The sequence below is a fragment of the Pongo pygmaeus genome, chromosome 22 (assembly GCF_028885625.2).
Source record: "Pongo pygmaeus isolate AG05252 chromosome 22, NHGRI_mPonPyg2-v2.0_pri, whole genome shotgun sequence".
In the NCBI taxonomy this organism is placed as follows: Eukaryota; Metazoa; Chordata; class Mammalia; order Primates; family Hominidae; genus Pongo; species Pongo pygmaeus.
Window position 1 is genome coordinate 50078018 of NC_072395.2, and position 27473 is coordinate 50105490.

Sequence of the window (27473 nt, forward strand, 5' to 3'; positions counted from 1 at the left end):
AGTTAATCACTGTCATAATAATGCTGAGTAACTCCCAGCCACAAAACCCCAGTGACATGTGACTGTAATCGTTAAGCGTAGGAGTCTGGATCAGCTGGTCCTGCTTGGGCTTGGCTGGGTCATTTCACCTTTGGGCTAGCAAGAGCTCTGCAGCATCTTTGCTGTTCTTACCTACATATCTAGAGTCAGCTGGCTGTAGATTGATCTAGAATGGCCTCAGCTGGGATGACTGGGACAACTAGCTCTGCTCCACATGTCTTGCATCTTCCACCCTGAAAATCCTATTCTGAAGGCAGTAGGAAGGTGCAACGGCAAGCAAGGATGGCCACACGACACCTTTCAAGCCTCTACTGACTTCAGGTCTGCTCAGACCCCACTGGCAAAAGCAGTCACATAGCCAGCCAGAGTCAGGGCTGGGGAAAATAGACTTTGCCTCATTAGTGAAGGGAACTGCAAGGTCACATGACAAATGGAGTGGCTACAGAGTGTGAAGGATAGAGCTATGAATGCCATCCCTCCACTACAGTAGGTCAGCGCCAGTAATTTACTAACACTCAGTAATTACCAAGAGCCTTCTGTGATTGATGCCTGCTTCATCTTCCACCTTCTCCCTTGCCAGTTCTCTACATTGTTCTCTAATTTAATGGATAATGTTTGTCATTCGATTTCTCCCTTCCAAACCTTTTCCCAGTACCATCCCTTCTGCCTGGAGTGGTTTTCCTTCTCCCTGAGCCTGACTCCCTCCTGCTTCTCCTTTGGGCATCACTTTCTTGAGGAAACAGTTGTTGATGCAACCTCAGGCTTGCTTGCAGGCCTTTGTTAATGCAGTGGTGGTAATGATGACTATGTGAGATGGTAATCATCATTTTGTAACATCTTTATTGAGATATAATTAACCATAGCATAACATTTACCTATTAAAAATAGACAATTTAATGGTTTTGGTATATGCCCAGGTCTGTGTGTAGCACAATCTAAGTTTCAACCATTTTCATCAACCTAAAAAGAAATCTTATACCCACTAGCTGTCACTCCCCATTCTCTCCTGTATCCTAGCCCTTGGCAACCACTGATTGACTCTCTAGATTTGTCTTTTCTGAGCATTTTGTATAAATGGATCATGTTACATGTAGTCTTTTATAAGTGTCTTCTTTCACTTATAGTGTTTTCAAGGTTCATCCTTGTACATCCATCTATGTTAATATGTATCAGTGTGTCATTTCTTTTTACTGTGGAATAATGTTCTATTGTGTGACTATATCATATTTTATTCATTCACTAGTTGATTGACATTTGCATTCTTTCTACCTTTTCACTATTCTGTATGATGATGCTGTGAACATTCATGGACAGGTTTTCTGTGGACATATGTTTTCATTTCTTTTGGATATATGCATAAGAGTGAAATTGCTGATCATATGGCAATTCCATATTTAAGCGTATGAGGAACTGCGAGCCTGTTCCAAAACCATCCTACCAGCAGTATATGAGGATTCCAGTTTCTCCATTCTCACTTACACTTATCATCATTTGTCTTTTTATTTATGCCTTCTAATGGGTATGGAGTTGTATCTCATTGTGGTTTTATTTCCCTAAAGGCTAATAATATTGAGCATCTTTTCATATGCTTATTAGCCATTTGTGTATCTTCTTTGGAGGAATGTCTACTCAGATCCTTTATTCATTTTTTAATTGAGTTTGTCTTTCTATTATTGACTTATAAGAGTTTTTGGGCCAGGTGTGGTGGCTTACAACTATAAAACCAGCACTTTGAGAGACCAAGGCAGGAAGATCGCTTGAGCCCAGGAGTTTGAAACCAGCCTGGGCAACATGGCAAGATCCCATCTCTACAAAAAGTTAAAAATTAACCAGGCATGGTGGTGCGCACCTGTGGTCCCAGCTACTTGGGAGGCTGAGCTGAGAGGGTCACTTGAGCCCAGGGGTTTTGAGGCTACAGTGAGCCAGGATCATGCCATTGCACCCCAGCCTGGGCAACAACAGAGTGAGACCCTGTCTCAAAAGGAAAAAAAAGAAACAAAACAGGTCTGGGCATGGTGGCTCACACCTATAATCCCAGCACTTTGGGAGGCTGAGGCAGGAGGATTGTTTGAGCCCAGGAGTTCAAGACCAGCCAGGGTGATGTGATGAGACCCTCATTCGCTACAAAAAATTAAAAAATTAAATAAATAATTAGGTAGGTATGGTGATACATGCCTGTAGTTCCAGCTACTCAGGAGGCTGAGGTGGGAGGATCACTTGAGACCAGGAAGTTGAGGCTGCAGTGAGCTATGATCTTTCCACTGCACTACAGTTTAGGCAACAGAGCAAGACCCTGTCTCAAAAAAACAAAAACAAAGAGTTTTTCTATATTCTGGATACAAGTTGCTTATCAAATACGTGATTTGCAGATATTTACTTCCATCTTCCATATTTGTAAATGTATCTCCCATCTCCATTTTGTGGGTTGCCTTTTCACTTTCCTAATGGTATCATTTGCAGCACAAAAGTTTTTACTTTGAGTACACTAAGTCCAATTTCTCTTATTCTTTTGTTACTTGTGCCTTTGGTGTCATAGCTAAGAAACCCCTGTCTACTTCAAGGGCACTGCTTACCCATTTAGGTCTGTGATCCATTTCACGTTAATTTTTCGGATAGTACGGTATAGTAATTATCTTTTACGCATATTTTCTCTACCAAACTGTGATCTTGAAAGTAAGGACTGTTTTTTGTTTTGTTTGTTTTTTGAATAGGAGTCTCATTGTATTGCCAAGGTTGAACTCCTGGGCTCAAGGGATCCTCCTGCCTCAGACTCCTGAGTAGTCGAGACTACAAACCCATGCTACCACGCCCAGAAGGGTCGTTTTTAAAGTTATCTTTGGTTGACAGCAGCTAGCTGAGTGTACAAACTAGGAGCTTTGCAAATGTTTATCAAACAATGTGTGCTTGGCCCCTGAAAAGCTGCATTTAATGAATTGTGTTTTCATATTCTCTGTCAGCTTACATCAGAGGACATCAGGCTCACATTCTGTGAAGTTTGCTGCTTTGTTTACTGCTAGTATGGAGTTGGGGATATTATCCATTCTTTCATGTGACAGATATTTCTTGAATGTTCTCTTAAGTGTCAGGCTCTGTGCTGGTCTTGTGGGGCATTTCTGCAGCATCCTCTTCGTGAGGCCCTTCTGTCTGCCATCACTTCCAGGGCCTCTCTTGTGCAACTGGTTTGTTTTTATGTTTTATATTGAATTGTACAGCTCATTATATTTTCTCTTTGACCTTGTCTGCCAGAAAGTTTTAATGTTATTTCTAAAGAATGGTTAGGACCGCATGCCATTCATTTTTACATTACTCTCACTCATGGTTTTGTATTGTCATTCCTCTCTCTTTATTCTGTTTTCTTTACCTGCTTAGCATTCTTTTTATTTTGTCTTTTAAAAACTTATGTATATATTATCAAAGGTACCTCAGATATTTATTTTAGAACAACACTGAGGTTTAATAAAAAAGATAAGAAAACAAGTTTTTTTCTAATTGAGAAAAAGAAATTGTTTATAGTTATGCCAATAAACTGTAATATAGCAGATACAGTTGTGTATAGCCTATTTGTTTTATGCTAAGCTTGAAAGAAAAAAGTTCAGGAGATCATTCTGTCTTCCATGCAGTCAGAAACAAGCTCGTGATAGCTGACCTGTTTAGCATTGTGAGGCAGCTATGGTCAGTACAAACAGAGGATGAACTCATGTAGTATTTTCACTGCCTGAGCTATATGTATATGTATGTGCACATGTGTTTATAATACTTTGTGCTTCTTGATACTTGAACTCCCTTAGGTACTTGTTGCCAACTAGGTTCTTATGCCTAAGCATAACCTTGTGGTTGCATATAATCTCCCAGGTGAGATCATTGGCTCAGAATAGGAGCACAGGATATGTGAGAAACAAGATTGGCAAGGCATGCCAATTCACATTGGTCCTAGTAGAACCGAACCAGGTGGAACACAGGATTCTTAAGTAGAATAGGCATGGTGGTCACCTCAGTCGCAGTAGTGACTCAAGAAATTCAGGATCAACAAGGTTGCAGCTAAGAAGATGTAGGAAGAACTGGTTCCCGTGTTAAAGGGAACGTTACTGAGCTGTTCCATTTCTGCCACCTAAGAACAGTTGTCCTGTGCCAAAATCGACCTTATCCCTGTTGTAGGATTCAGAAATCTTAAAGGACCTTGACTGGTTAGCAAATCTGCCTTTAAAAAACATGAAAACCTTGGTGTCTAAGGCTGAAAAGGGAGTAGTGGTCTCTTAAATTGATAGAGCTTTTGACCCGATGGCCATGATTTCCTATGGAATCCATGTAGGTTGACTTTAGTGTCCTTTCTTACAGAAAGGACCTCGAGTTTCTATAGCTGAACTGTATTCCTCAGTGACCTATGTGTGCTCTAAGCCTAAGCAGGAAGTTCAGGCTGTAGGGAACCTGATAGGAAGTGAAAAATTAAAAGTTTCCCTAAAGCAAATGTGAAGTTAGGATTTCATTAAGCTGTCATTGATAATGGTGAGATTTTAAACTAGAAAATATTTGTTTCCTTTAAATATTGCTTTGATTCACGTTTAAATTAATTATTAGAAATATTAACATGGGGAATGTTTTACTTATAAATGACTGGTATTTATAAGCATGTGCCCCACCCAAACCCCTTGCTACCATTGAATAGATGATACTTCAAAAAAGACATCAAACCTTTAGAGAATGTGTAGATTCAGAAGTTTCAAACCAGCAACTACATAGGAAGTTGACAAAGAGGGTTGGGTGTCAAGTGGTGCTGTACCAAACCCTCCAGGGGAACGGTAACTAGCATTGTCTCCAAAGAGGTTTTCATTTCTCTTTGTCACACTGCCTGAAATTCTGGCAGGTATCTCAACCTAAATGCCTTTAATGACCAGCAAGAGCATTACATTTACATTTATAAAAGCAAACAAAAACTATTGGCCTTGCCAACTGAAATGTGTGTATGTAGATTAGAGAATCATTTAGGCTGGAGAGTGAAGTGTGAATACCTCTGGGCACGTCGAAGTGGTTCTTCGGGGTGTCGTACTGTAATCAGATGCACGTAGCGGGTAGGATGTGGCTGTCTGGTGTGACTTGGTGTCCCAGGCTTGGCTGGGGGGCATAGTCTGCCACAGGGCGCCAGCTTGGGAGTGTGTTCCACTGAACTTGAGTCATTGTTTAAGCTATGACGCCATCACAATTCTAGCCTTTCAGTCTCTTTTGTTAGAAAGTATATTTTGCCACTTATTTAAGTACTTTCTAAATGTTTTTAGATCTCAAAGACGGAATTAGATTGGTTCCTTCAAGATTTGGAAAGAGAAATTAAAAAATGGCAACAGGAAAAAAAAGAAATCCAAGAAAGACTAAAATCACTGAAGAAGAAAATTAAAAAGGTTTCAAATGCCATTGAAACGTAAGTAATGATTGAAAGGCAGTAATTTTTATTTAAAAAAAATATTGTGGCTTTTGGTTATTTTTGCATTTTTGATATTTAATTTCAAACTATATCAAGTAAAGTAAAAATGAATAGATACTGTTTTCATTGTTTTGTCTCATTTAAAAAAGTATTCATTGAGTAATTATCTCACCTGAATTTTTTTCTAAACTTAACATTTTTTCAGATAAATTATATAAAAGTGAGAGTAGCATGGAACTGAGAATCCTCAAGGAACTGACTTCCTTCCAGTTTGAACACCATCCCTTTCTCTGGCCCTCTTTTTTCTTATCAGCAAAACATGGGGGCTGGTCTAAAATCTAAGGTTCTTTTCAAAAGTAAGATTCTGTGATGATTATTTTATTTATAATTACTTTTATCCTGAATCTATAAATTATTAAAATTTGTCTTGTAGTGTGAACGATTTGATAACATACACAGATCCTAGGAATGATTGTCAGGTGGGCCAAGAGTGTGTTTTAAGATTCTCTGTGATCCATCCCTAACCTCCCTCTGCTCTAAACAGTGATAGGTCAAATTCTTCAGCTTGTTTTCTACCACTGTGTAAGAAAACACCCAAAAGTCAGTGTCTTGGTTAGCAGCCATTGTATTTGCTCATGGTCCTGCAATCTGGGCTGAGTTCAGCTGGGCCATTCTTCTGCTGGTCTTGCCAGGAGTCCTCGTGTGGCTGAATTTAGCTGGGTGATGACTGGGGCTGGCCTCAGCTGGGATGCTGGGGTGGCTTGGCCTCACTTTCTGTCTGTGTAGCCTCTCTGTGATTTTTATTTATGTGGTCTTTCCGTGTGATCTCTATTATGATAGCCAGACTTCTTACGTGGTGGCTAGGGACTTCAGATGGTGCAGAAGTGGAAGCCACTAGGCCTCCTGAAGGTTCAGGCCCAGAACTGTCACAGTATCATCTCTGCTACCTTTTATTCCTTAAAACAAGTCATAGGCTTGGTCCAGATTCAAGGGCATGAATAATGGAAGGCTGGATTCACTGGGGGGCCACGCTACACACTCACCTTTCAAGGGCTTTTGTGTTTTTCCATGCCGCATGCCATATGATCAGATGAATTTCATTATGAGTCTTGCTAGCATTACATTTAGGCAGTCCTCAAACAATGAGGAAAAGTAAAACACTGCCTCAGAATTTTCACTCCCTGTGTCATGTCATTTTGATGATCAAAGTAGCTTCACTAGTAGAACACACTTATGGAAATGATAATGTCTATAAAGCTTTTTACCTCTAATATTTGAGCATGACCAGTCTTGGTCATTTTGTTACTAAAAAATGTGGAAATACTTATATTTAACATACTTTTTTTGTTCAGTTCAGATATACTGTCAAACTAGACAAGGTAACTAGAGGCTGTTAATGATAAGAAATTTTTTTTCTGTACTAGCATAAAAGTTAATTTCTGCTGGAGAATAAACTTTTTATTGTTGACTTTTTTCCATTTTATTAATAGATTTCTTTACCTTTCCTGTCACAATTTAAAGATAAGCCATACGCTTCTAAGTTTTTTGTTGTTTTTTTTTTTTTTTTTTGAGACCGAGTTTTGCTTTTGTCACCCAGCCTGGAGTGCAATGGTGCAATCTCATCTCACTGCAACCTCTGCCTCTGATGTTCAAGCAATTCTCCTGTCTCAGCCTCCCGAGTAACTGGGATTACAGGTGCCTACCACCACGACTGACTAATTTTTCTTTTTTCTTTTTTTTTTTTTAGTAGAGATGGGGTTTCACCATGTTGGCCAGGCTGGTCTCGAACTCCTGACCTCAGATGATCCACCCATCTTGGCCTCCCAAAGTGCTGGGATTACAGGCATGAGCCACCGCACCTGGCCTGCTTTTTACATTTTCCGAATAAATGCTTTAAAGCTCAATTTTTCTATTTAGATTTTTAAGTAAAATCTTTAAACTTTTTGGATCTCTTTCTCAGAGATGCACAAAGGACATGAAAAATGATTTCTTGGATGTTTCTGTGCTCTCAATCACACTTAGTATTCATTAAGAAATGACTAGAACATAGAGCTCATGATTGGTACAGTGACACAAACCACAGACGGCTATGAAAGAAGGCAGGGCTTCCATGAGAGTGTCAGAGTGTCACCCAGTATTTGTCTATTTAGAGGAGGGAGGAAGTGTTTTACAAAAGAAGTAAAATAATAGTTAAACTGGCTTGTATTAGAAACAAGCGGCTTTAGTAAACAGAGATGACTGCAAAGGTATCTCAGGGTAGCATGAAACAAGAGGCAGAACCCGCCTTGTGCAGGGCATGGCTCAAGAATCGGAGATTCACACACTTGTTTTGAAGGATTATCAGAGAGTGTGTGTGTGTGTGCGTGCGCACCCGTGTGTGTGCATGAATGCTTGTTTTGACTTTAAGTTCTGTTTTAAAGAGTAGAAGGCTGTTTTCATTTTGAATGAGAATCCACATCTTCTCATTTGAATAAGAATCACTGGTTACACTGATGATGATGCCACAGTACCTGTGTTCCCTGTCTCCTGTTGAAACCATCTTGAGCTGCACATCTTAGACTGAGATAGGGTGATTTACCTGTAAGCATATGACTTAAGAGTGAAGAAAAAGGTGATCTGGAAGGAAAATTTCCCAAAAGGGAAATGACCTCAAATTATTTTCCTATTTAGAAGATACTAAAAATGAAACAAGATGTAAAAATATATATATTAAAAAATCAAGAAATGTTTTTAAGGATATGGGTACAATTTACTGTGTGGGGGTCCTGTTAAAAGAATTTTCAAAATTAATTAATATTTGGTGATTATGCTTTTATAGATATACCCAGAAAAATGATGGAAAGGAAAAAGAACATGAATTACATCTGGATCAGTCCCTTGAAATCAGGCAAATTAAGCTTAAATTTATTTTTAATATCTTTTAATACTTTTAATGCCAGGAGTACAAGCACAGTAGACTTTGAAATATATTGTTGCTTGTCTATTTCTTTTAAATAATTATGTTTCTGTTTTCTTTATTTCTGTTGCATTTAAAAAATTAATTTATAAATATATTGTTTGAATATTTAAATATTTTTATTTTACAAGATTTCTGCATTTATTTCCCATTGTCAATATAAAAATACTGAATTTATTGTTGTCAACTTTTTTTGGATTGACTTGAAACTAAAAACATGTTTTAAAAACTTTTCTTTTGTGTTACTTAGAATATTCATCTCCACTGTAGGCTGGTAGTTTGTTGCTGTTATTGCTTTATAATTATAGGTTCATTAAATTTTTACTATGAATCTATGCAAAATTTCCTTTTAACCCTTGCTTGCTAATGGAAATAATATGTTTTCACATACTGGTAACCAGTACATTCAGTGATAAGCAGTTGCATTCTGCTTTTCTCACTGAGTATTGTTTCATATGCACATTCCCATCCTGTTTTTTGAATAATTTTGTACAGATTTCTTTTTCCCTTCGGGTTCTGTCCTCGTAATATGCGTCAAAACAGAATTTCTGGCTCAAAGGATAGGGAATGTTTTATAAAGCTTACTTTTTAAAATTTTTATTTATTTATTTTTTGAGATAGGGTCTTGCTCTGTCACCCAGGCTGGAATGCAGTAGTGCAGTCATGGCTCACTGCAGACTCCATCTCCCAGCTCAAGCAATTCTCTCGCCTGAGCCTCTCGAGTAGCTGGGACTACAGGCATGCACCACCATTGTATTTTTTGTAGATATAGGGTTTTGCCATGCTGTCTAGGCTGGTCTTGAACTTCTGGGCCCAAGAGATCCGCCTGCCTCGGCCTCCCAAAGTATTGGGATTACAGGCCTAAGCCACTGTGCCCGGCCTATACAGTTTATTAATGTCACCAGATTGTACTCCACCTGCCCTCATAAAAATGGTGAACTGGAACAGTGCCCTCACTTTGATTCTCAGCATGCCCACCTAATGTGCACTTCCATTTCACATCTGCCTTTGATCACTTGTAAAGCACAAAGAGCACACTTGAGTCTGTGTATTGTGTAGTAAAATATGAGATGAGAAACTGCTCTGGAAGATGTAGCTGAGGCTATGGTGGTGCGGTTTCAAAGCTCATCCAGCCTGAAACCTTTGTTATCTCACTGTGAAATTTTGTTCGAGAAGATTTTTTTTTCCTTCAGTATTTGTAGCAGCACACTTACAAATGAGAAAATGAAAATAGAAGAGTGTATAAAGAAAGGGAAAGAGGATTATGAAGAGAGTCATCAGAGAGCTGTGGCTGCAGAGGTGAGTCCATGACACTTACTGACCGCTATGGCATTTGTCATTTGTTTTTGTGTTTCTTTAATGACATATGAGGCATAACAGACATTACTGAAAAGTGTGGTGCATAAAGGATATCCTGTCACCCATAATACATCCTCCCTAAAACGACCACTCTTTTTCCTTGCCTATAGCCTTGTAATGTTTTACCGGTATGCTTGTGTTGTTACTTAAACGCACTCATAGTATACACCAAATTTGGTAACCTGCTTTCCTTATTTACCATTGTAATTCAGTCATTTCCTATATTATACACTTTGAATGCTTTCATCATATTTAATCCAGTGATGTACCATGAAGTAGCCAACCATATTTGCCAATACTTGGAAAGGAACTTGAAAATAATCCACGTATTAAGAATACGCTCCTCCCGCCCCTAGAAGAATATATAGCAATGTCAGTACACTGTTTGAGAAACTACTGAGACAAGAATCAAAATTATGACATCTGGCTGTATTTTATTTAGTTCCCGAAACATCATTCTCTATGTTTCTCTAGCTGAGAAACAAATGATATTTATTGGCATATGTGTCTGTGATTATTCTGGTAAAGTAAGAAAAGGCTTAGTTTATACAGTCTGCAAACATTAGGCTTTTCAATTAGGAATTGACTATGCACCTTTTTCTAAGGACAGGAAAGGAAAAAGAGCGAAAGTATGAATACTTTGTGGGTCCTACACCAGCATCGGTATTCTTGAGCTTGTTTAATTCACACCACCGTTTGGTAAGCAGGTTTGCCTGGTGGGCCCTGTCAAGTTTACAGACACCTGGATTAAAAGGCTATTTAATGAATCATTTGGACCACAAGGCCATTCTACATTTCCTGCAGTGATTCTCACAAAAATGGCCAGTTGGCTTGTGGGGAAGCCACAGAGAGTCTAAAATCTTAAAAGCATACCCCAAAGGCTTTTGATGTCCTTGCTGAGAACAGCTTCTCTGAGGCTTTTCTAAAATTGCAGAGGATGCAGCCTTTATTTAGGGTTATTCTGCTGCAGGACCATAGGTAATGCACACTGGTGTACACATGCAGTTAACCTGGCTCTGTGTTTATATATAGCTTAAGCAGAAAGCCATGTACAGTTATTCATATCTGCAAAAAGGATCATGGAAGGTATGCATTTGTAATGTCATTTTGTTCTGTGTTCAAATCTCAAAGTCTAATTCATGTTCAACTGTGATCAAGTTCTGGTGATTCTGTCATCATGCTTCATTTAAGGAGAAATGGGAAAGTGGTTTAAATGTTTAAGTTTTAACCTTTAAAACAGTTTCAGGCTGTCATTTGTAAAATACTCATATGTCCTCTAATCTACTGGCAGGTATCTGTACTTGAAAACTGGAAGGAGAGTGAAGTGTATAAGCTACAGATCATGGAGTCACAAGCAGAAGCCTATCTGAAGAAGCTGGAGCTGATTAGCCGGTAATGCAGTTTCATGGGTGTTCTCAGCACGTCATTTAGAAGATAAAGCTAGGACCATCTGAGAAAAACATTATTTTGTATTAGGACCATTTTATTTTTAATAGTTATATAATTGATACGTGTTCAATTGTAGAAAAGTTAAGACATACAAACAAAAATGATAAAAATCATTCCTAATTCTAAATGGAGATATAACATTTGTATTTTGGAATAAATTCATGAAGTGTTTGAAAAAATGAAAATTTGTGAATTATTTTTACTAAATAGTATATAGGAAATTTATTTTCATATTGGTAATTACATTTCTCCAACCTAATTTTGAAAAGTTGGATAGTAATCGAGCATAGAAACATGTCATGATTTACCAAACACTGCTGTGCTGAGACAGTGGAGCTGTTTGTGAATTTGTGTTAATATAAGCCACCGTGCAGTGAGCATCCTTATAGTTAAATTTTTGTGCACATTATTAGTCATTTCCATGCAGTAAAATTTTGGAATGAAGATGACATTTTCAAGGCTTTTAAAATTTTTTACCAAGTTGCTTTCCATAATAGCTATTATTTAACAGTCTGCATGACAGCATGCGAGAATGTTTACAAAGTATATTCACACATGTTAATTTTTTTTCAACTCTCCACATAATCTCTGCCTGTTTTTGTTTGTTTTTTTGAGACGGAGTCTCGCTCTGTCACCCAGGCTGGAGTGCAATGGCCCGATCTTGGCTCACTGCAACCTCTGCCTCCTGGGTTCAAGCGATTCTCTTGCCTCAGCCTCCCGAATAGCTGGGATTACAGCTGTGTGCCATCAGGCCCAGCTAATTTTTTGTATTTGTAGTAGATATGGGGTTTCACCATGTTAGCCAGGATGGTCTCTATCTCCTGACCTCGTGATCCACCTGCCTTGGCCTCCCAAAGTGCTGGGATTACAGGCATGAGCCACCGCGCCTGGCCTTGTTCTTGTTTGTTTGTTTTTGAGACGGAGTCTCGCTCTGTCGCCCATGCTGGAGTGTAGTGGCGTGATCTCGGCTCACTGCAAGCTCCGCCTCCTGAGTTCACGCCATTCTCCTGCCTCAGCCTCCCGAGTAGCTGAGACTGCAGGTGCCCGCCACTACTCCTGGCTAATTTTTTGTATTTTTAGTAGAGATGGGTTTCACCATATTAGCCAGGATGGTCTCAATCTCCTGATCTCATGATCCACCCACCTTGGCCTCCCAAAGTGCTGGGATCACAGGAGTGAGCCACCGCGCTGGCCGGCCTTGTTTGTTTTTAAGATAAGGCTTGCCTGGGATTCCTAGAGGATCTTCTTCACCCTAGTACTTAGCACTTCTCTATGTGGGATTACTTTTCATTGAGTCCTTTTATCATGTTCTATACACAGATTTTGTGTTTTTAATCCCAGGGTTTGATCCTTCCTGGTGCTTGCCTTTTGATTCAAATTTCAAACCCTCAGCATTGAACCAGAGATTGTGTGAATCATGGACAGTTTCAGTGTATAGTTCTTTTTCTTTCTTTCTTTCTTTCTTTCTTTTTTTGAGATGAAGTCTTGCTCTGTTGCACAGGCTGGAGTGCAGTGGTGTGATCTCGGCTCACTGCAACCTCTGCCTCCTGGGTTCAAGTGATTCTCCTGCCTCCCGAGTAGCTGGGATTATAGGCGCCCACCACCATGCCAGGCTGATTTTTGTATTTTTAGTAGAGACAGCGTTTCACCATGTTGGCCAGGCTGGTCTCTAACTCCTGACCTGGTGATCCACCTGCCTAGGCCTCCCAAAGTGCTGGGATTACAGGTGTGAGCCACCATGCCCGGCCCCTTCTTCATTTTCAAGATTTAATTTTTTTAATGAGAAAACTTTTCTGATTAAAAGTAAAATAATATGCTGATTTAGAGTACAGGACTAGTACAGCTGAGGTTGAGACCAAGTGGTAGTCAACCGCCTGTACTAAGCACCCACCATAGGCTGCATTGCGGCTCATCTGGGAAACAAAGATAATCTCAGACTCATTTCATCTAATAGTATCAACTCTTCCAATAAACGGTAGAGTATACAAAGATTCTTTCTTCAGGATGCCATGCTAACTCTGCCTCCTCCACCAAAGTATAGAACATAGAAAAGGGGTAAAAAGAATGCTCTGTTTTTTCTTCAATATGTATAATGAGGTCTTACTGTACCCACAGATTGGTAGTGTTTTTGATCTTCTCAATTAGGAGTAGTCAGTTTATCTGTCACTTTCAATAGACCAGATTCATGAGGTGCTGAGATTGTAAATTTATCTTAGACTCATCCTTTATTTTTATATTCAGGTAATGATTAGGGTTTGATTGCAATCTTTTGAATGTTTCAGACTACCTTTTAAAAAAATCTTTAAATGCAGACGCTGGCTTTAATATTAAACATAAAGATGTCAAATGAAGAATGGTCAAACTTTCAAATTTGGGAAAAGAACTTAAAGTTCAGGAGACTTATTTTCTCTCTGCCCTTTGGTTTTAGAGTTTTTGTTATATTAATAATTAAAATTTTCTAAAGTGTTTCTAGTGGCAAGTTTACAAGATAAGCAATTCCTTAAAAATAGTTGGGGTTTTGTGTGTATATGATCATGTTAAATGTCTCGCTCATGTTTAGATGTTTATTTGACTGTAAGTGCTTTTAATTTTTAAAATTTCTAAAGCAGTTTTATATTATACTTTTTCAGTGATCCTGCAGCATATCCTGACATGGAGTCTGATATATGTTCATGGGAATTGTTTCTTTCTAATGTTACAAAAGAAATTGAGAAAGCAAGGGTAAGTTGTAAAAAACATCTTTTAATCCCATCAAAATCTTTATGATAGTTATAATTCTCGGGAGGCTGGTGTCATATTGAATCTATTTCTTTTTTATCTATTATTATCAATAATTTTTTTTGTTGAAAGTATTATGAGCTTTTCATGGATCTAATCGTTTTGTTGTGTTTTTTTTTGGTTTTTTTTTTGAGACGAAGTTTCACTCTTGTTGCCCAGGCTGGAGTGCAATGGTGCAATCTTGGCTCACTGCAACCTCCGCTTCCCAGGTTCAAGCGATTCTCCTGCCTCAGCCCCCCAAGTAGCTGGGATTACAGGCATGTGCCACCATGCCCGGCTAATTTTGTTTTTGTTTTTGTTTTTTAGTAGAGATGGGGGTCTCTCCATGTTGGTCAGGCTGGTCTCGATCTCCTGACCTCAGGTGATCTGGCCGCCTCGGCCTCCCAAAGTGCTGGGATTACAGGCATGAGCCACCGTGCCCAGCCGGAAGTAGTGGTATTTTCTTAATTAACCAGCTTGACCTCTCCCTTGATTGGTAAGATTAGAGGAGTTATGTTTGAAAAGGCTTTGGAGCATTCGGTTTAGTGAGGTCTTATTTTGAATTTCCTTACAAGACAGTTATGTTTCATTTATAATGCGTAGGAAGAAACAAAGTATTAATTGACAATTGTGGTTTTCCCACACTTTACTTTCTACTCACAGTCTCAGTTTGAAGAACAAATTAAGGCAATTAAAAATGGTTCTCGGCTCAGTGAACTTTCTAAAGTGCAGATTTCTGAGCTTTCATTTCCTGCCTGTAACACGGTAAGTCTAGCACATCTTTTTTTTTTTTTTTTAAAACTATAATTCATTTGTTAACTGGCCAAAGTAGTTATTTGTTGTTGTTTCCTGGGAGTGAGGATGAGATTGGTTAATAATTGCCTTAATGTTTCATTATTGGTGCCACTGATTAACCTTTTAAGCTTCATAACATTCTTACATAAAATAGATCAGTCTTTCTACATCTGTATGAGGGTTGGACTGAGGTGAATACACCATTGCTACATTTCTATCACTCTCTTGTACCTTGGCCTGTCTTCTGTCTTTTCTGTGTGTGTGTGTGTGTGTGTGTGTGTGTGTGTGTGTATGTGTGTGTGTTGTATATGTATTCCTGACTTTGAATGAATAATCCAGGAGTAGCAGGTGCCTGTGATTCAAGCAGGACCCTATCACCACCTCAGATTATACTCTTATTCCTAGATATTTGGGACATAAGACCAAAATCTAAAAATTAAGAGGTTTCCTCCTCATATACAGAATAAGAGCTGCTATGCCTGAGACATACAGGGCTTTGTTGGTCTGGCACATCATATTTTACTACTTGTACTTGATTTGCCAAATCTTGTGAATAACAGTGAATAATCTTGTCTTTTTATTTTAATATACACAGCACAGTAAAGAAAAGCATTAATTGCATTTTGTGGACTTTGCAACATGGCTAAACCCATATTTCTTAGATTTGGACACAGATAGATGCTTAGTAAATACTAAATTGAAATGAATTAGGCCCAGAGGAGATCAGACCATAGCAATTTAAAGTTAGATCTTGAGAGAAAACTTAGGTAAAAAAAAAAAAAAACAAACAAAATTAAAGGAGGACTGTGTGTGAGAGTTGAAAGTTATAAGTTTCAGAATGTTGTGGCAGGACCGTGAAATCTGGTTCCTAAAGATGGAGGAGACTCTCTCCCAGCACCTGACTTGCACCCTTCCACTACTGCCAGACCTTTGCCTGGGCTGTTCCTAGCCTGGAGCACTGTCCCCACTCTGCATCCTGCCTTCCCCTGAAACCCCGTCAGGGGCTGCCCTCTTTTGGCCTCCCACTGTGTCCCTTCTCTCACGTGCATTAGATCTCAGCCTGGCCTTGAATGTCTCTTTCTCGCCAGTACCTTGCACAGTAAACATTCAAACTTACTGTGAATTCATCTGAAAAAAAAAAAAAAAAAATTAAGTGTGGAAAAAGTGTGACCACCCTAAACTGAGTAAAATATTCTGTTGAGATCCAGTTTTTTCTCTCCATTGAATGTGCAGTTTTAGTTAGAATTACACTGAAGGGCACTTATCATTTATCGTTTTTCCAAGTTCTTGTAACAGATATGCATAGAGAAAACGTTGGCTCTCAATAGGATATTTTACTATTAGTTTGTAATCCTAGCTTATGTTATTTTATCAATACTCAAAAGAATTTTCATATCCTAAATTCTGGGAACTCTTAGTGTGCCAGGAGCTTGAGTAATAAGTGTGCCTAAAAACTATTTGTATCTCATTTCTCCCTCATTCATTCATTCGGTAATTAGTGGTGATAAAGCTTGATGTGGGCTGTGCCCTCAAAGTACACATGGACTTGGGGAAAGGCAGACTTTAAACCCATCGTTACCTGCAGCAGAATGAGGTTTCTCATGGCAGAATGCTGGTGCAGCATGAATCAGGGGCCACTAACCTAATCTAGAGGTGTGGCCTCAGTGGGAGATTCCCAGTTGGAAGTCTCCCAGAGACAGAGATCTGCAATAGGAACTTACCGGACAAAGGAGTGAGAGGGGTGTGTTTGGACGGTCAGAGTTCCAGATGGAACACACAGTGCTCCTGGAGCCTAGAGAGACAGAGAACACACTCCTTTCATGCTGTAATAGAAGCCCAGTATGACGCAGGGGCAGAGCCAAGGGAACCTTCTTCTGTAAGCTGTGTTATAGCCGTTTGGACACGTCTAGCTTCATTAGACCAGACAGGATAGGTCTCAAATAAGGGAACAGCAGCAGAACAGGAGTCCCTCCTTCTTCACGGCTTCGCTTTCCATGGTTTCAGTTATCCGCAGTCAACCGCAGTTAGAAAATACTCAATGGAAAATTCCAGAAATACGTAATTCATAAGTTTTAAATTGCGCACTGTTTTGAGTAGCGTGATAAAATCTGGATTCTCACATGGTCACACCTGGGACGTGCCTCCTCCCTTTGTCCAGTGTTTTCATGCTGTTACTGCTCCCTGCCCATGAGCCACTTAGAAGCTGATTTGGTGACCAGATGAACTTCTTGCGTTACCCCAGTGCATGTGTTCAAGTCACCCCTATTTTACTTCATAATGGCCCCAAAGCATGGGAGTAATGATGCTGGTCATTCAGATATGCTGTAGAGAAGCAATATAGTGCTTCCTTTAAGTGAAAAGCTGAAAGTTCTCAACCCAATAAGGAAAGAGAAAAGATCGTATCCTGAGGTTGCTAAGATCTATGGTCAGAACAAATCTACCCGTGATATTGTGAAGAAGGAAAAAGAAATTCATGTACAGTATACGTAGGATTCGGTACTCTTTGTGACCTCAGGCATTCACTGGGGGGGTCTCAGAATGTATATCTGAGGATTACGGGAAGCTACTATGCTTTTTGAAGATGAACTTGCCACTAATGTGGGGGAATGTTGGGGAGGGGCTTGAGTGATTTCCATTTGTTCGATTATCAGTTTATTGCCATCAGCCTGTCCTGGATGGGGCATGGCAGTGGGGGTGGGGGGAAGAGAACAGATGTGAGAGGTGATTGGGGGTACATTTACAGGCGCCATGCTGCTCAGGAGACCAGGCCCCATGTGTCCACGTGGGAGTTGAGGGTGAGTCTTGGGCTTCAGTCCAGGAGTACTAGGGGAAGAGCAGGACTGGGGAGGCTGCCTGAGGCTGGTTTCCAAAACAATGACTTTGAGTTGCCTTGGAATCACCCAAGTGGATTTGCAGATTTGGATCTCAGGAAAATATTCTAGACTGCAAACTTTTAAAAAGATTCGGCCTCAGGCAGCTGCATGGGGAGGAGTGTCAGCACTACAGGCGTGGACGGAGGCCTGAAAGCTGCCAGGAGAGCTGGCAGGGAAGAGGAGGCGGTCCGCTGGGATGGAGACAGCTCTGGGGAGTGTGGTGGCCGTGATGTTCCATCTGTCAGCTACGTGGTTTAGCTCGGAAGGGGAGAAGTGTAACCAGGTAGAGGCTGAAGGAGGGCCAGTAGGCAGGCAAAATGGTCTCATCTTACAGAGAAAATAGTGACTTATAGAGATAATTATTTAGAAGTCTGAGCCCTCCTACTCTTGTTCTAATAACTAACAAGTTATTATCAAGAATTCTTTTAAAACGAAAATATTTAATTCATGGTATTCAGGTTTCCTGTGCACGGAGCCTCTGGGCTGCGTTATTGTATTTATTCATCGGCCTTTGCCCTTGGGCGTTTCATCCTCTGACTTCAAGGGAAGCCCTAAGTGATCCATGGTGTGGTGTGTTCCTCACAGGTTCATCCCGAGTTACTCCCTGAGTCTTCAGGCCACGATGACCAAGGGCTTGTGACTTCTGCAAGTGACGTGACTGGAAACCACGCAGCACTTCACAGGGATCCCAGTGTGTTCTCTGCTGGTGATTCCCCAGGGGAGACTCCTTCTGCACTGTTGCCAGGGCCACCCCCTGGTCAGCCTGAAGCCACTCAGCTGCCAGGGCCAAAACGGGCTGGCCAGGCAACTCTGTCAGAACAAAGCCCTGTGGCTGATCGGAAGCAGCCTGTTCCTCCAGGACGTGCTGCGCGTTCAAGCCAGTCTCCAAAAAAGCCGTTCAATAGTATTATTGAGCACCTGTCAGTGGTATTCCCATGTTACAACAGGTATGAACAGAAAATGTCTGTGACTGTGTTCGATACTTTATTGAACTGAGGTTTCCTGATTAGATAAAATCATGGCCAGTTAGGTGTTAATATGAAAAGGGTTGCATAATTGTTTTGCTCAGAAAGGCAATTGCTACATTTCTTTCTTTTTGTAAATACAGAGATAAGTATTTTCAAATAAATTGATGGGTTTTTTTCTTTTCTTTTTTTTCGAGACAGAGTCTCACTCTGTCGCCTAGGCTGGAGTGCTATGGTGCAGTCTCGGCTCCCTGCAACCTCTGCCTCCCGGGTTCAAGCGATTCTCCTGCCTCAGCCTCCTGAGAAGCTGGGATTATAGGCATGCACCACTAAACCTGGCTAATTTTTGTATTTTTAGTACAGGTGGGCTTTCACCATGTTGGCCAGGCTGGTCTTGAACTTCTTATCTCAAGTGATTCACCCGCCTTGGCCTCCCAAAGTGCTAGGGTTACAGGCATGAGACACCACACCCAGCCTCAAATAAATTTTTTAATGTGCATATGTAAATTGAAAACATTGACTACTGGGTAATTAACATTCATCAGAACCCATGACAATTTACTAAGATTTTGATGAGACCAATAGCACTGTCTAAAACTAGTGTTATAGAATCAATAAATGAACTGCAAAACAATAATTTTGCATCATTTGGGGGGACAAAATTACATATAGCAAAGAAGGCAGCAGCAACTTATACCTTGTTATATAAGACCTCTGATTTGTTAGAGTGTGAGGTCGAGGACTGGATGGAATTCCATAGTGAATGGGGCATGTGGACATGTTAACAAGCGGTCCTTGTGAATGTGGAAAAAAGCTGCCCTTACCTGAGTGAGCAAGAGCTGTAAATAGAGTTGGGATGATGGCAGGCTCTTCAGTAGCGTTTCTGCCTCCACCTCTGGTTTCTGCTGTTCAGGTTGGTGTGAGGGGGGCAGAGTTGCCTCTTGTCTCAGCTGTGAAAGATGATGAGGTAGAGGCGGTGTCTCTGAAGTGCAGCTAGGAACAAAGGACTCTGTGCTCAGGAATGACCTTTGGCATCTGCCCTGTTATTTCAGTTTCTGAGACAGTGTTAATTACAGGCTTCAAAATTGAAATTTGTAAACAATGGGGCAGTTAAAATATGATTAGCCAGCAGGCATGGTGGCTCACGCCAGGACGAGGCAGGTGGATCACCTGAGGTCGGGAGTTCGGGACCAGCCTGACCAACATAGTGAAACCCCATCTCTTCTTAAAAAAAATTACAAACTCGCTTGAACCCGAGAGGCAGAGGTTGCAGTGAGCAGGGATCGCACCACTGCCCTCCAGCCTGGGCGACAGAGTGAGACACTGTCTCAAAAAAAAAAAAAAAAGTTATGCTTTTTGGATAGTTATTTTGTTACCAGTGGTCTTCAAATTAATTTTATGTGCATTTGTCTTTGTTTCTTTGGGTTGGGCTGTTGGATTAATATTGGCATGTAATATTTATTAGCAGTAGAGAACTTTCTGTTGTCATTTATCACTCACTCTCCCTTTCAGCACCGAGCTTGCTGGTTTTATTAAAAAAGTGCGAAGCAAAAACAAGAACTCACTCTCAGGATTGAGTATTGATGAAATTGTCCAAAGAGTGACAGAACACATTCTAGATGAACAGAAAAAGAAAAAGGTATTTTATCTAGATGTTCCACTTCATCCTTATTTATTTATAAAATATGAGAATTGTTAAAAAAAAAAAAAAAAAAAAAGCTTCAAACCAAAACCTAGAGAGCAATGTACTAAAGACAGAAGATGGTCAAGTTGTTGGATAACTGGTTGCTTCCCTCTTGTCCCCTCCCCGCCACCCCTGTTATCTTTGCAGCCAAACCCAGGAAAGGACAAGAGGACTTATGAGCCCAGTTCTGCCGCCCCCGTGACCAGGTCCTCCCAGGGCCCACCCTCGGCGGTTGTTGCACCATCACCCAAAACCAAGGGGCAGAAAGCAGATGTCCCTGTGAGGGCTGTATGTATAACTGTATAGTTTTGTTTTTTAATGAAAAACAAGCAAACAAAATTTTTAATCCATGATTTAGCCCCATTCATTTCTAGACCTAATTTATTTTATCCCAGCATTAGAAACTGAATTTCAGTGTACTTGAATGTGTCCAGTTAGAGCAATCGGTGAATGGCCAAGGTCATGGTGTCTGCTGTGATATGTTTGGGCCCAGCATGGAGAGAAGCCCCTGCACATGAGTGACAAGGGCTCTGACCATCGTGGGGGATCTGAGCCTTCTCTCTCTTGCCCTTGTTTTTCTGCAGATGGTCAAGTACATGAACTTTGTACATCCAATGTGGTATTTTGAACAGTTGGGGAAATCATTTTTGAACAATTTTCTTCTGTGTAACCATGGCTTTGGAATTGCACAGATGCATCAGTGTGTTGTGTGGCCACACCCACCCCAAGATAGACCGTGATCGCCTGGAGAAGAGAGTTCTCTTTTTGCTTCATGATGGATGTTTGTAGTAACGAAGATATAAAAGCTGACTTACTGAAACTTCACCAGATTGTATGAGAAAGAAAAATATGTATTCAAACTGGGACCTAATTTGATTACCATAGTTTGTTAAAATTAAAAATATTAATTTTCAAATTACAAAGTATTACATACAATAGAAAATACAAATAAAAAGGGCATTTAAAAACCCACCCTGTAATCAGTATTACCACTTTGGTATATATTTTTCTAAACTCTTGAATGCATGTATATGTGAATTAGTCAAAACTGAATACGCTAGTCACACTTTGTATGTTCTCTGAGGGGCTGAATTTTTTGGTTGTTTTCCATTTTTTTTTTTTTATTGTGGTTGTCCTCTTTTTCTTTTACTTAGAAATATACTGTGCCCATCTTTTCTAGGAAACAGAGAACAGTCAAGTTAAGTGTATATTTTTTTCAAACTAAACCTGGCTCCGAGCTTTGCACTGGGCATTGGAGAGGCCTTCACTGGCTCTTCCCCGGTCTGGCACTTCCTCTTCTTCCCCGACCCTCGAGTCATGGGCAGCAGTGGAGGGGCATGAACCCTCCTTCTGCAGCATCTGCCCCATCTCCTCCTGGGCCGAGTCATGCCTTGGGAGAGACAGCAAAACCCTGAACAGCAGTTCAAGGTCTTCTCAGCGCTCGGGTGATGATGCCTCCAGTGCCACTCCCTGAACTTGATCCCACTGCCAGGGCTGCCTGCATTCACCCACTCCCTCAGCAGGGGTGTTTAGAGCATGAGTTTGAGCTAGGTTTTCCGCCAGCTGCTAAATACCCAGATGGGACTCATTTTGTGCCTTCAAGGTGCTCAGAGTTAAGAGGCAGTGAGCTAGAGTAGAAGTTAATGATGCAGGTTAGGGTAAGTGCTGTGAGCTGCAGGGAGAACTGTGCCTGGAGTCCCAGGCGACACTCGGGTCTGCTCTCACATCGAAAGCACTGTCTGTGCTCACCAGACTGTGAGCCGCTGAGGCCAGAGCCCTCCATTCATCTCTGCGTCCAGCACCCCACGCTGACCCTGCCCATGGATGTTTGCCGGATGAGCCATCCGTTTGTTTTGTTTTGATTTGCACAAGTAATCCATGCTCATAGAAACTAGAAAATAGTAAAGAAAAAGATTAAATCTCCCTTACCCTGAGGCAACCACTGTTAACTGTTTTTCTAGGCATGTATGTATACATGCAGCCCCTTTATTAAAAAGTGAGTTATATATGATACATGCTGTCTTGTTAGCTGCTTTCATTCAGCAGGCTGTTGGGGCCAGCTTTCTGTGTCAGGGATTATGGGCTTCCGTCTTGATTTTCCTTTTGGCTACACAATAGCCCATTGTGTGGATGTGTTGGAATTTACTACCCTCAACTGTTAGATGATTAGATGAATGATTAATTCACACCATGCCATGTGATTATCCCATACTGTACTTTAGGCATGGTAATCTTCACCTGGGGATCTTCTGGTCACATAAAACAGTTTTTTCTCTGAGGAAATTAGAACTTTAAAAGTATACTTTTCTTTTTGTATTTTTATATTTTTTCTTAAGAAATGCTACTAAAAAATAAGTTGTTTCCTCAGACTGTTTAGCTGTAATTGTGAATAATTTGCCACCCTTTGTGGCAGAAGATGTTTGAAGGCCGCCTAAAGGAAGAACTCGTGTCATAAAAACAACTGTAGTTATTCTTTACTATTCAGGTGTGTTTGTTTCCACAGGCACTGGGTGCAAGTTCCTGTGAAATATGCCACGAGGTGTTCAAATCAAAAAACGTGCGTGTGCTCAGATGTGGGCACAAGTATCACAAAGGGGTAAGAGCTCTTTTTGGCCATCCTTACAGCATGCATTGGGACCTTCAAATGTTTTCAAAATAAGAAAGGAATTGTTTTCTAGTCATCAGTATTTATTGTGCTTTCAAACCGTTTTCTTTGCAAACCTCCCACGTCAGTGTTCAATGCCTCCCTGTCCTCACACCAGCTCTGCAGGAGGGGCAGCTCTGAAGACCGTCCTTTCCATCCCTTGTGGGGAGAGGGGAACGGCAGCTCCAGCCACTTGTTAGTGCTGAGATTCAAAGCAGCATTAGTTCCTTGAAAGGTGATTTCTTACACACTTGACTAAATGGAGAAACAGTGAAACCATTTTTTTTACTTAGTGTAGTATATGAAGTCAGTTTAACATTTTAGAGGAGAAAAACTAAACCTAGCTGAGTCCCTTCTGCCTGACCCGGGGACAGTCCTGCTCGTACCATTCTGGGATCTGTGTGTGAACTCTCCTGGTGTTCTAGGTACCGTGAGCATTTGTGTGCACCCCTGCTGCTGGGTTAGAACAGATCAGGTCTCTGCCATGGGGATTCGCTAATCCCTTGGAACGGGATAAATATAGCATGCTCACTGAAAGGAATTGAGACCACTTGCCGAGTCTCTGGTGTGGTGTGCCTCCTTGGGTACAGGGTCTTATGTCTGGGCTGGCTGACTGTCCACAGCCTCTGCAGTGTGGGCAGCAGCAGCAGGAGTGTGGCGTGCAGGCTGGAGGGCTGTTCCAGAGCCAAGGGCCAAGGCCAGGCCAAGGGATGGGCTAAGAATGAGTGATTGGGTCATAGGGCCGAGAATGCCAGACTCTGGAATTTGGCGCAGCTGAAGTGGAAGAGCCGAGCCTGGAACCAGGGATCAGGGCAAGGCCACCCCCTGAGGCCCAGTTGGAGGCCCAGAGCGCTCAGGATCTGACCCTGAGGTGGGATCGTTTGCGGCTGGGGCTTTGTCCACACTCTGGCCTGAGCGGGCGTTGGTGTCCCTGAGTACTGGGCAGCTCCAGACCCAAGAGACCAAGGGCAAGTGAGCCACGCCTGCCAAGGAGCCCAGCAACACAGGGGAGCTAAGCTTCCTCATGGTCCTGAAGGCATCTTCTGATTTTGTTTTCTCCTTTTCAGTGCTTTAAGCAGTGGCTTAAAGGGCAGAGCGCTTGCCCGGCCTGCCAGGGTCGTGATCTCCTGTCAGAAGAGTCACCTTCTGGAAGAGGCTGGCCCAGTGAGAATCGGGAGCCGCCTTCCTGCTCCTCTAGGTAGTCACGCTTCACTGAAGTGTCATCCACCGGTGTGTTGAATCCGAAGAATGACAATTTTCTGCCACTGGTGTAAAAAACACACATTTGAAGACCCTTGTGCATTGTGTGTCACAAAGCTAATACATGGAAATCGTTAATATCGTTGATATTAAGTAATTTCCCCACTCTGAGTGAATACTTTGATGATGGCCAACAGTGGCTAATAAAATGTCGGCTACCACACTCATGGGTCGCTGGGTCTGCGCAGGGCTCTTTGAGGTGGGTGGCTTCTTTTAGAAAGTACTATGAGCGTCTCGAAGCAGTATTCTAGCGATAAGAATTCTTAACATAGCCAAGCGCCCCACGTTTGTTCCCCTTTTGTGTTTGAAAAACCTGTTGTGGTAGCTCCTCAAGAGAGATGATACTGACTTTTTAAATTTTTTACAAGAGTCTGTATTCCTGATATGCCTATATTTTTCCTCAAAGATTCTGCATTTTAAGGATGGGCATAAGCAAACTATATTTTAATAATTTATAGTTAATGTAAAAATATTGACTGATTTAGACCAAAAGATTCAAATCTCCTCTTTGTGAAATCCCATCTGCATTTGATTTTTTATTACTTTATGTTCCCCCAATAGATTGTTTTAAGTGTTTGCTTTTCATCTTTTATAGATGTAATCTGATTTTCAAAAATCATTAACACTTTTTAATTAGTATTGACTGAGACTTTTTCCCCCTTGGAATCGAGGCTGTGTGTCCATCATCCCAGCCCCCGGTTGGAGCCTGCTCTTTGAACTCCGCTGCCCTCCTCAGCAGCTTCTGTCCTCTTCTGTGAGTCAGTCAGCAAGTGCTTGGGATCCGCATCCAGCTGTGCTGAGCACACAACAGGCTGTGTGTGGAAATGGCCACCACCATTCTCCTTCCCTACCCCACCACAAAAAGAGAAGCTGTGTCTTTAGACAACCCTGAGGTATCTGTGTTACAGTCGTTCTGTGTTTGATATTTGTGTAAAGTATGCATGCAGTCTTGTACTGTGGCCTAAGAACAAAACTGTAACTGCATTAGAAACCATGACAAAATTAGATATTGTTTTGTGACTTTTAGACAGTGGTAAATATAGAACCATGAATTCTGGTCACATTCCATTTCTCTCCAACATGAAGGATCAAAAAATGTTTTTCAATGTGTTCTTTGTTCCACTGGAAACTTAGAGTCATGAGTTTATGAGCTGATTTGGTCACCTTCCTCTGCCTTTGTTCACCGTGAGTTCTGATGTCTTAGTGACTTAGTTCTTAGAAGCTCATGCCTTAGTTTGAAACAGATTCTCCACGGTGGTCCCCAAAACATTGTCTGCATATCCTTAAGAATTGAGTGCTATGGGTGTTAACATGCATAAGGATCAGTTTGCAGCAGCAAGTACAAAAGGAGAAGAGGAACATCCATCGAATGAGTGTGTTTTGTACATAACTTCAGATACTTGTGAACATGCCTTATATTTGTCCAACAACTGTCAGAGTAAAGAACATTCTAAAACGAGAAGTTCACTGTCACTCTTGTCCATTCTTTCTTAGATAATTTTAAAAATGCATTACCCTGGAAAACTTAGGACATGTATGTAATGCTAACATTTTAAGGGTGCTTTCATCAGGAAAGAACAGCCACGCCATGCTGTGTCTGAGGAGTCTGACCAGGGGTCTCAGGGCGTTTTAGGGCCTGGGTCAGAACTTTCCTTTGTGCCTGCATAAGATCAACTATAGGAGTTCACACAGAGATAGAGTTTACTTTTTAAGGCTAAATTAAGAGATTTTTCATGTGAATACGTATAAGGATGTTGAAGATAAATTGTATTCCTTGGTATTTTTTTTTGAGGCATTTGTGGATTTATGGGCCTCTGAGGCTGTCGATGGGGTTTCCTCTATAGAGGGGCTTCTGGGTATGCAGAGCACTCACAGAGTGAAAGGTCATTTGAAGAAAACTCATTTTCAAAATCTGTCTTCTGTTTATTCAAGTGTATTCAAAGTATTATCAGTACATATTTTTAGTCTGATGGCATTTAATTTAATTTAAAGCAATGACTATTCCTTAAGAATTTAGGCCGGGCGTGGTGGCTCATGCCTGTAATCCCCAGCACTTTGGGAGGCCGAGGTGGGCGTATCACGAGGTCAGGAGATTGAGATCATCCTGGCTAACACAGTGAAACCCCGTCTCTACTAAAAATACAAAAAATTAGCCGGACATCATGACGGGTGCCTGTAGTCCCAGCTACTTGGGAGGCTGAGGCAGGAGAATGGCGTGAATCCAGGAGGCGGAGCTTGCAGTGAGCCGAGATCGCACCACTGCACTCCAGCCTGGGTGACAGAGTGAGACTCCATCTCAAAAAAAGAAAAAAAGATTTTAGATTAGTTTTCCCTGCTGAACTGCTTAATCTATGTTATGAATAATGGATAGACCGGTATAAAATTGAAGTGGTGCCCCAGCAATGCAAAATGTTACTATGGTTTTAAGGTAATCTCAAAGACTACAGAAGTGCCCCCACTTAATTCGTGATTTTGATTTTCACAGTTTGTTACCCACGGTCAGCCGTGGTCTGAAAATAGGTGAGTACAGTGCAGTACAATAAGATATTTTAAGGGAGAGAGACCACACTCACATAATCTTTACTACACTGTAATTGTTCTATTTTATTACTAGTTCTAGTTGTTCATTTCTTACTGTGCCTAATTTATAAATTAAACTTCATCATAGGTACATATGTATAGGAGAAAACATTGCTTATGTGGGGTTTGGAATTTTCTGTGGTTTCAGGCATCCACTGGAGGTCTTGGAACATATCTCCCACGGATAAAGGATGTGTGTGTGTGTGTGTGTGCACGCACGTGTGCGCAGTGGCAGCAGGTGGTCAAAGTGCTCAACACACCGCAAACTGAAGCAGTAAAACTATTTTAGAGTAGTTTTTTAGTCAGATGACTGGAGAAGGGAATTAAAGGAAACAGTAGAAGACACAATAGCAAAGATGGAAGTTCCTTCTGTCAGCCTGAAGTACTTACTCAGGAGGCTGAAAAAGCAGAGGCTGTAAAGTGAAAGGATGGTTGGTCAGAATGAGGACCAAAAAGCATCTGCAGTATGACCTCAGAAAGAAAGAAGGGCTCAGAAGGAGAAGCTGGGAGGGTATACGATGAGTAAATTCCTGGTGAAGTGCTCAGCACAGTGCCTGCACACAAACTCGTGATAACCAGAGCTAATAACTAACTGTCACTAAGATTAAGGGCCTGGAAATTGCACAAGAAAGAGTAGGATGGTACAGTAGGAAAGCCTCTGTTAGGTTAGGAAGTCCACTTCCTCAGTGTGGCCTGGAT

The 27473-nt window shown here is 41.1% G+C and overlaps 1 protein-coding gene across 17 annotated transcripts in view; it reads left to right on the plus strand.

The window, feature by feature from the left end:
- The window catches only part of TTC3 (tetratricopeptide repeat domain 3), a 130789-nt gene that overhangs the window by 99365 nt on the left and 3951 nt on the right, over window positions 1–27473 (plus strand). For 6 of the 17 annotated variants that reach the window (XM_063659743.1, XM_063659733.1, XM_063659732.1 and 3 more), the window contains 11 exons: window positions 5310–5449; window positions 8271–8339; window positions 9602–9707; window positions 11059–11159; window positions 13847–13937; window positions 14637–14738; window positions 18227–18588; window positions 20119–20245; window positions 20438–20578; window positions 22794–22886; window positions 24002–24132. In XM_063659743.1, coding sequence (XP_063515813.1) covers window positions 5310–5449; window positions 8271–8339; window positions 9602–9707; window positions 11059–11159; window positions 13847–13937; window positions 14637–14738; window positions 18227–18588; window positions 20119–20245; window positions 20438–20578; window positions 22794–22886; window positions 24002–24132 — 1463 coding nt within the window. Of the gene's footprint in view, window positions 1–5309; window positions 5450–8270; window positions 8340–9601; window positions 9708–11058; window positions 11160–13846; window positions 13938–14636; window positions 14739–18226; window positions 18589–20118; window positions 20246–20437; window positions 20579–20874; window positions 21271–22793; window positions 22887–24001; window positions 25657–27473 lie in introns of those variants that run through there. The other 11 variants (XM_054468858.2, XM_054468863.2, XM_054468859.2 and 8 more) reach the window with 7 other exon arrangements.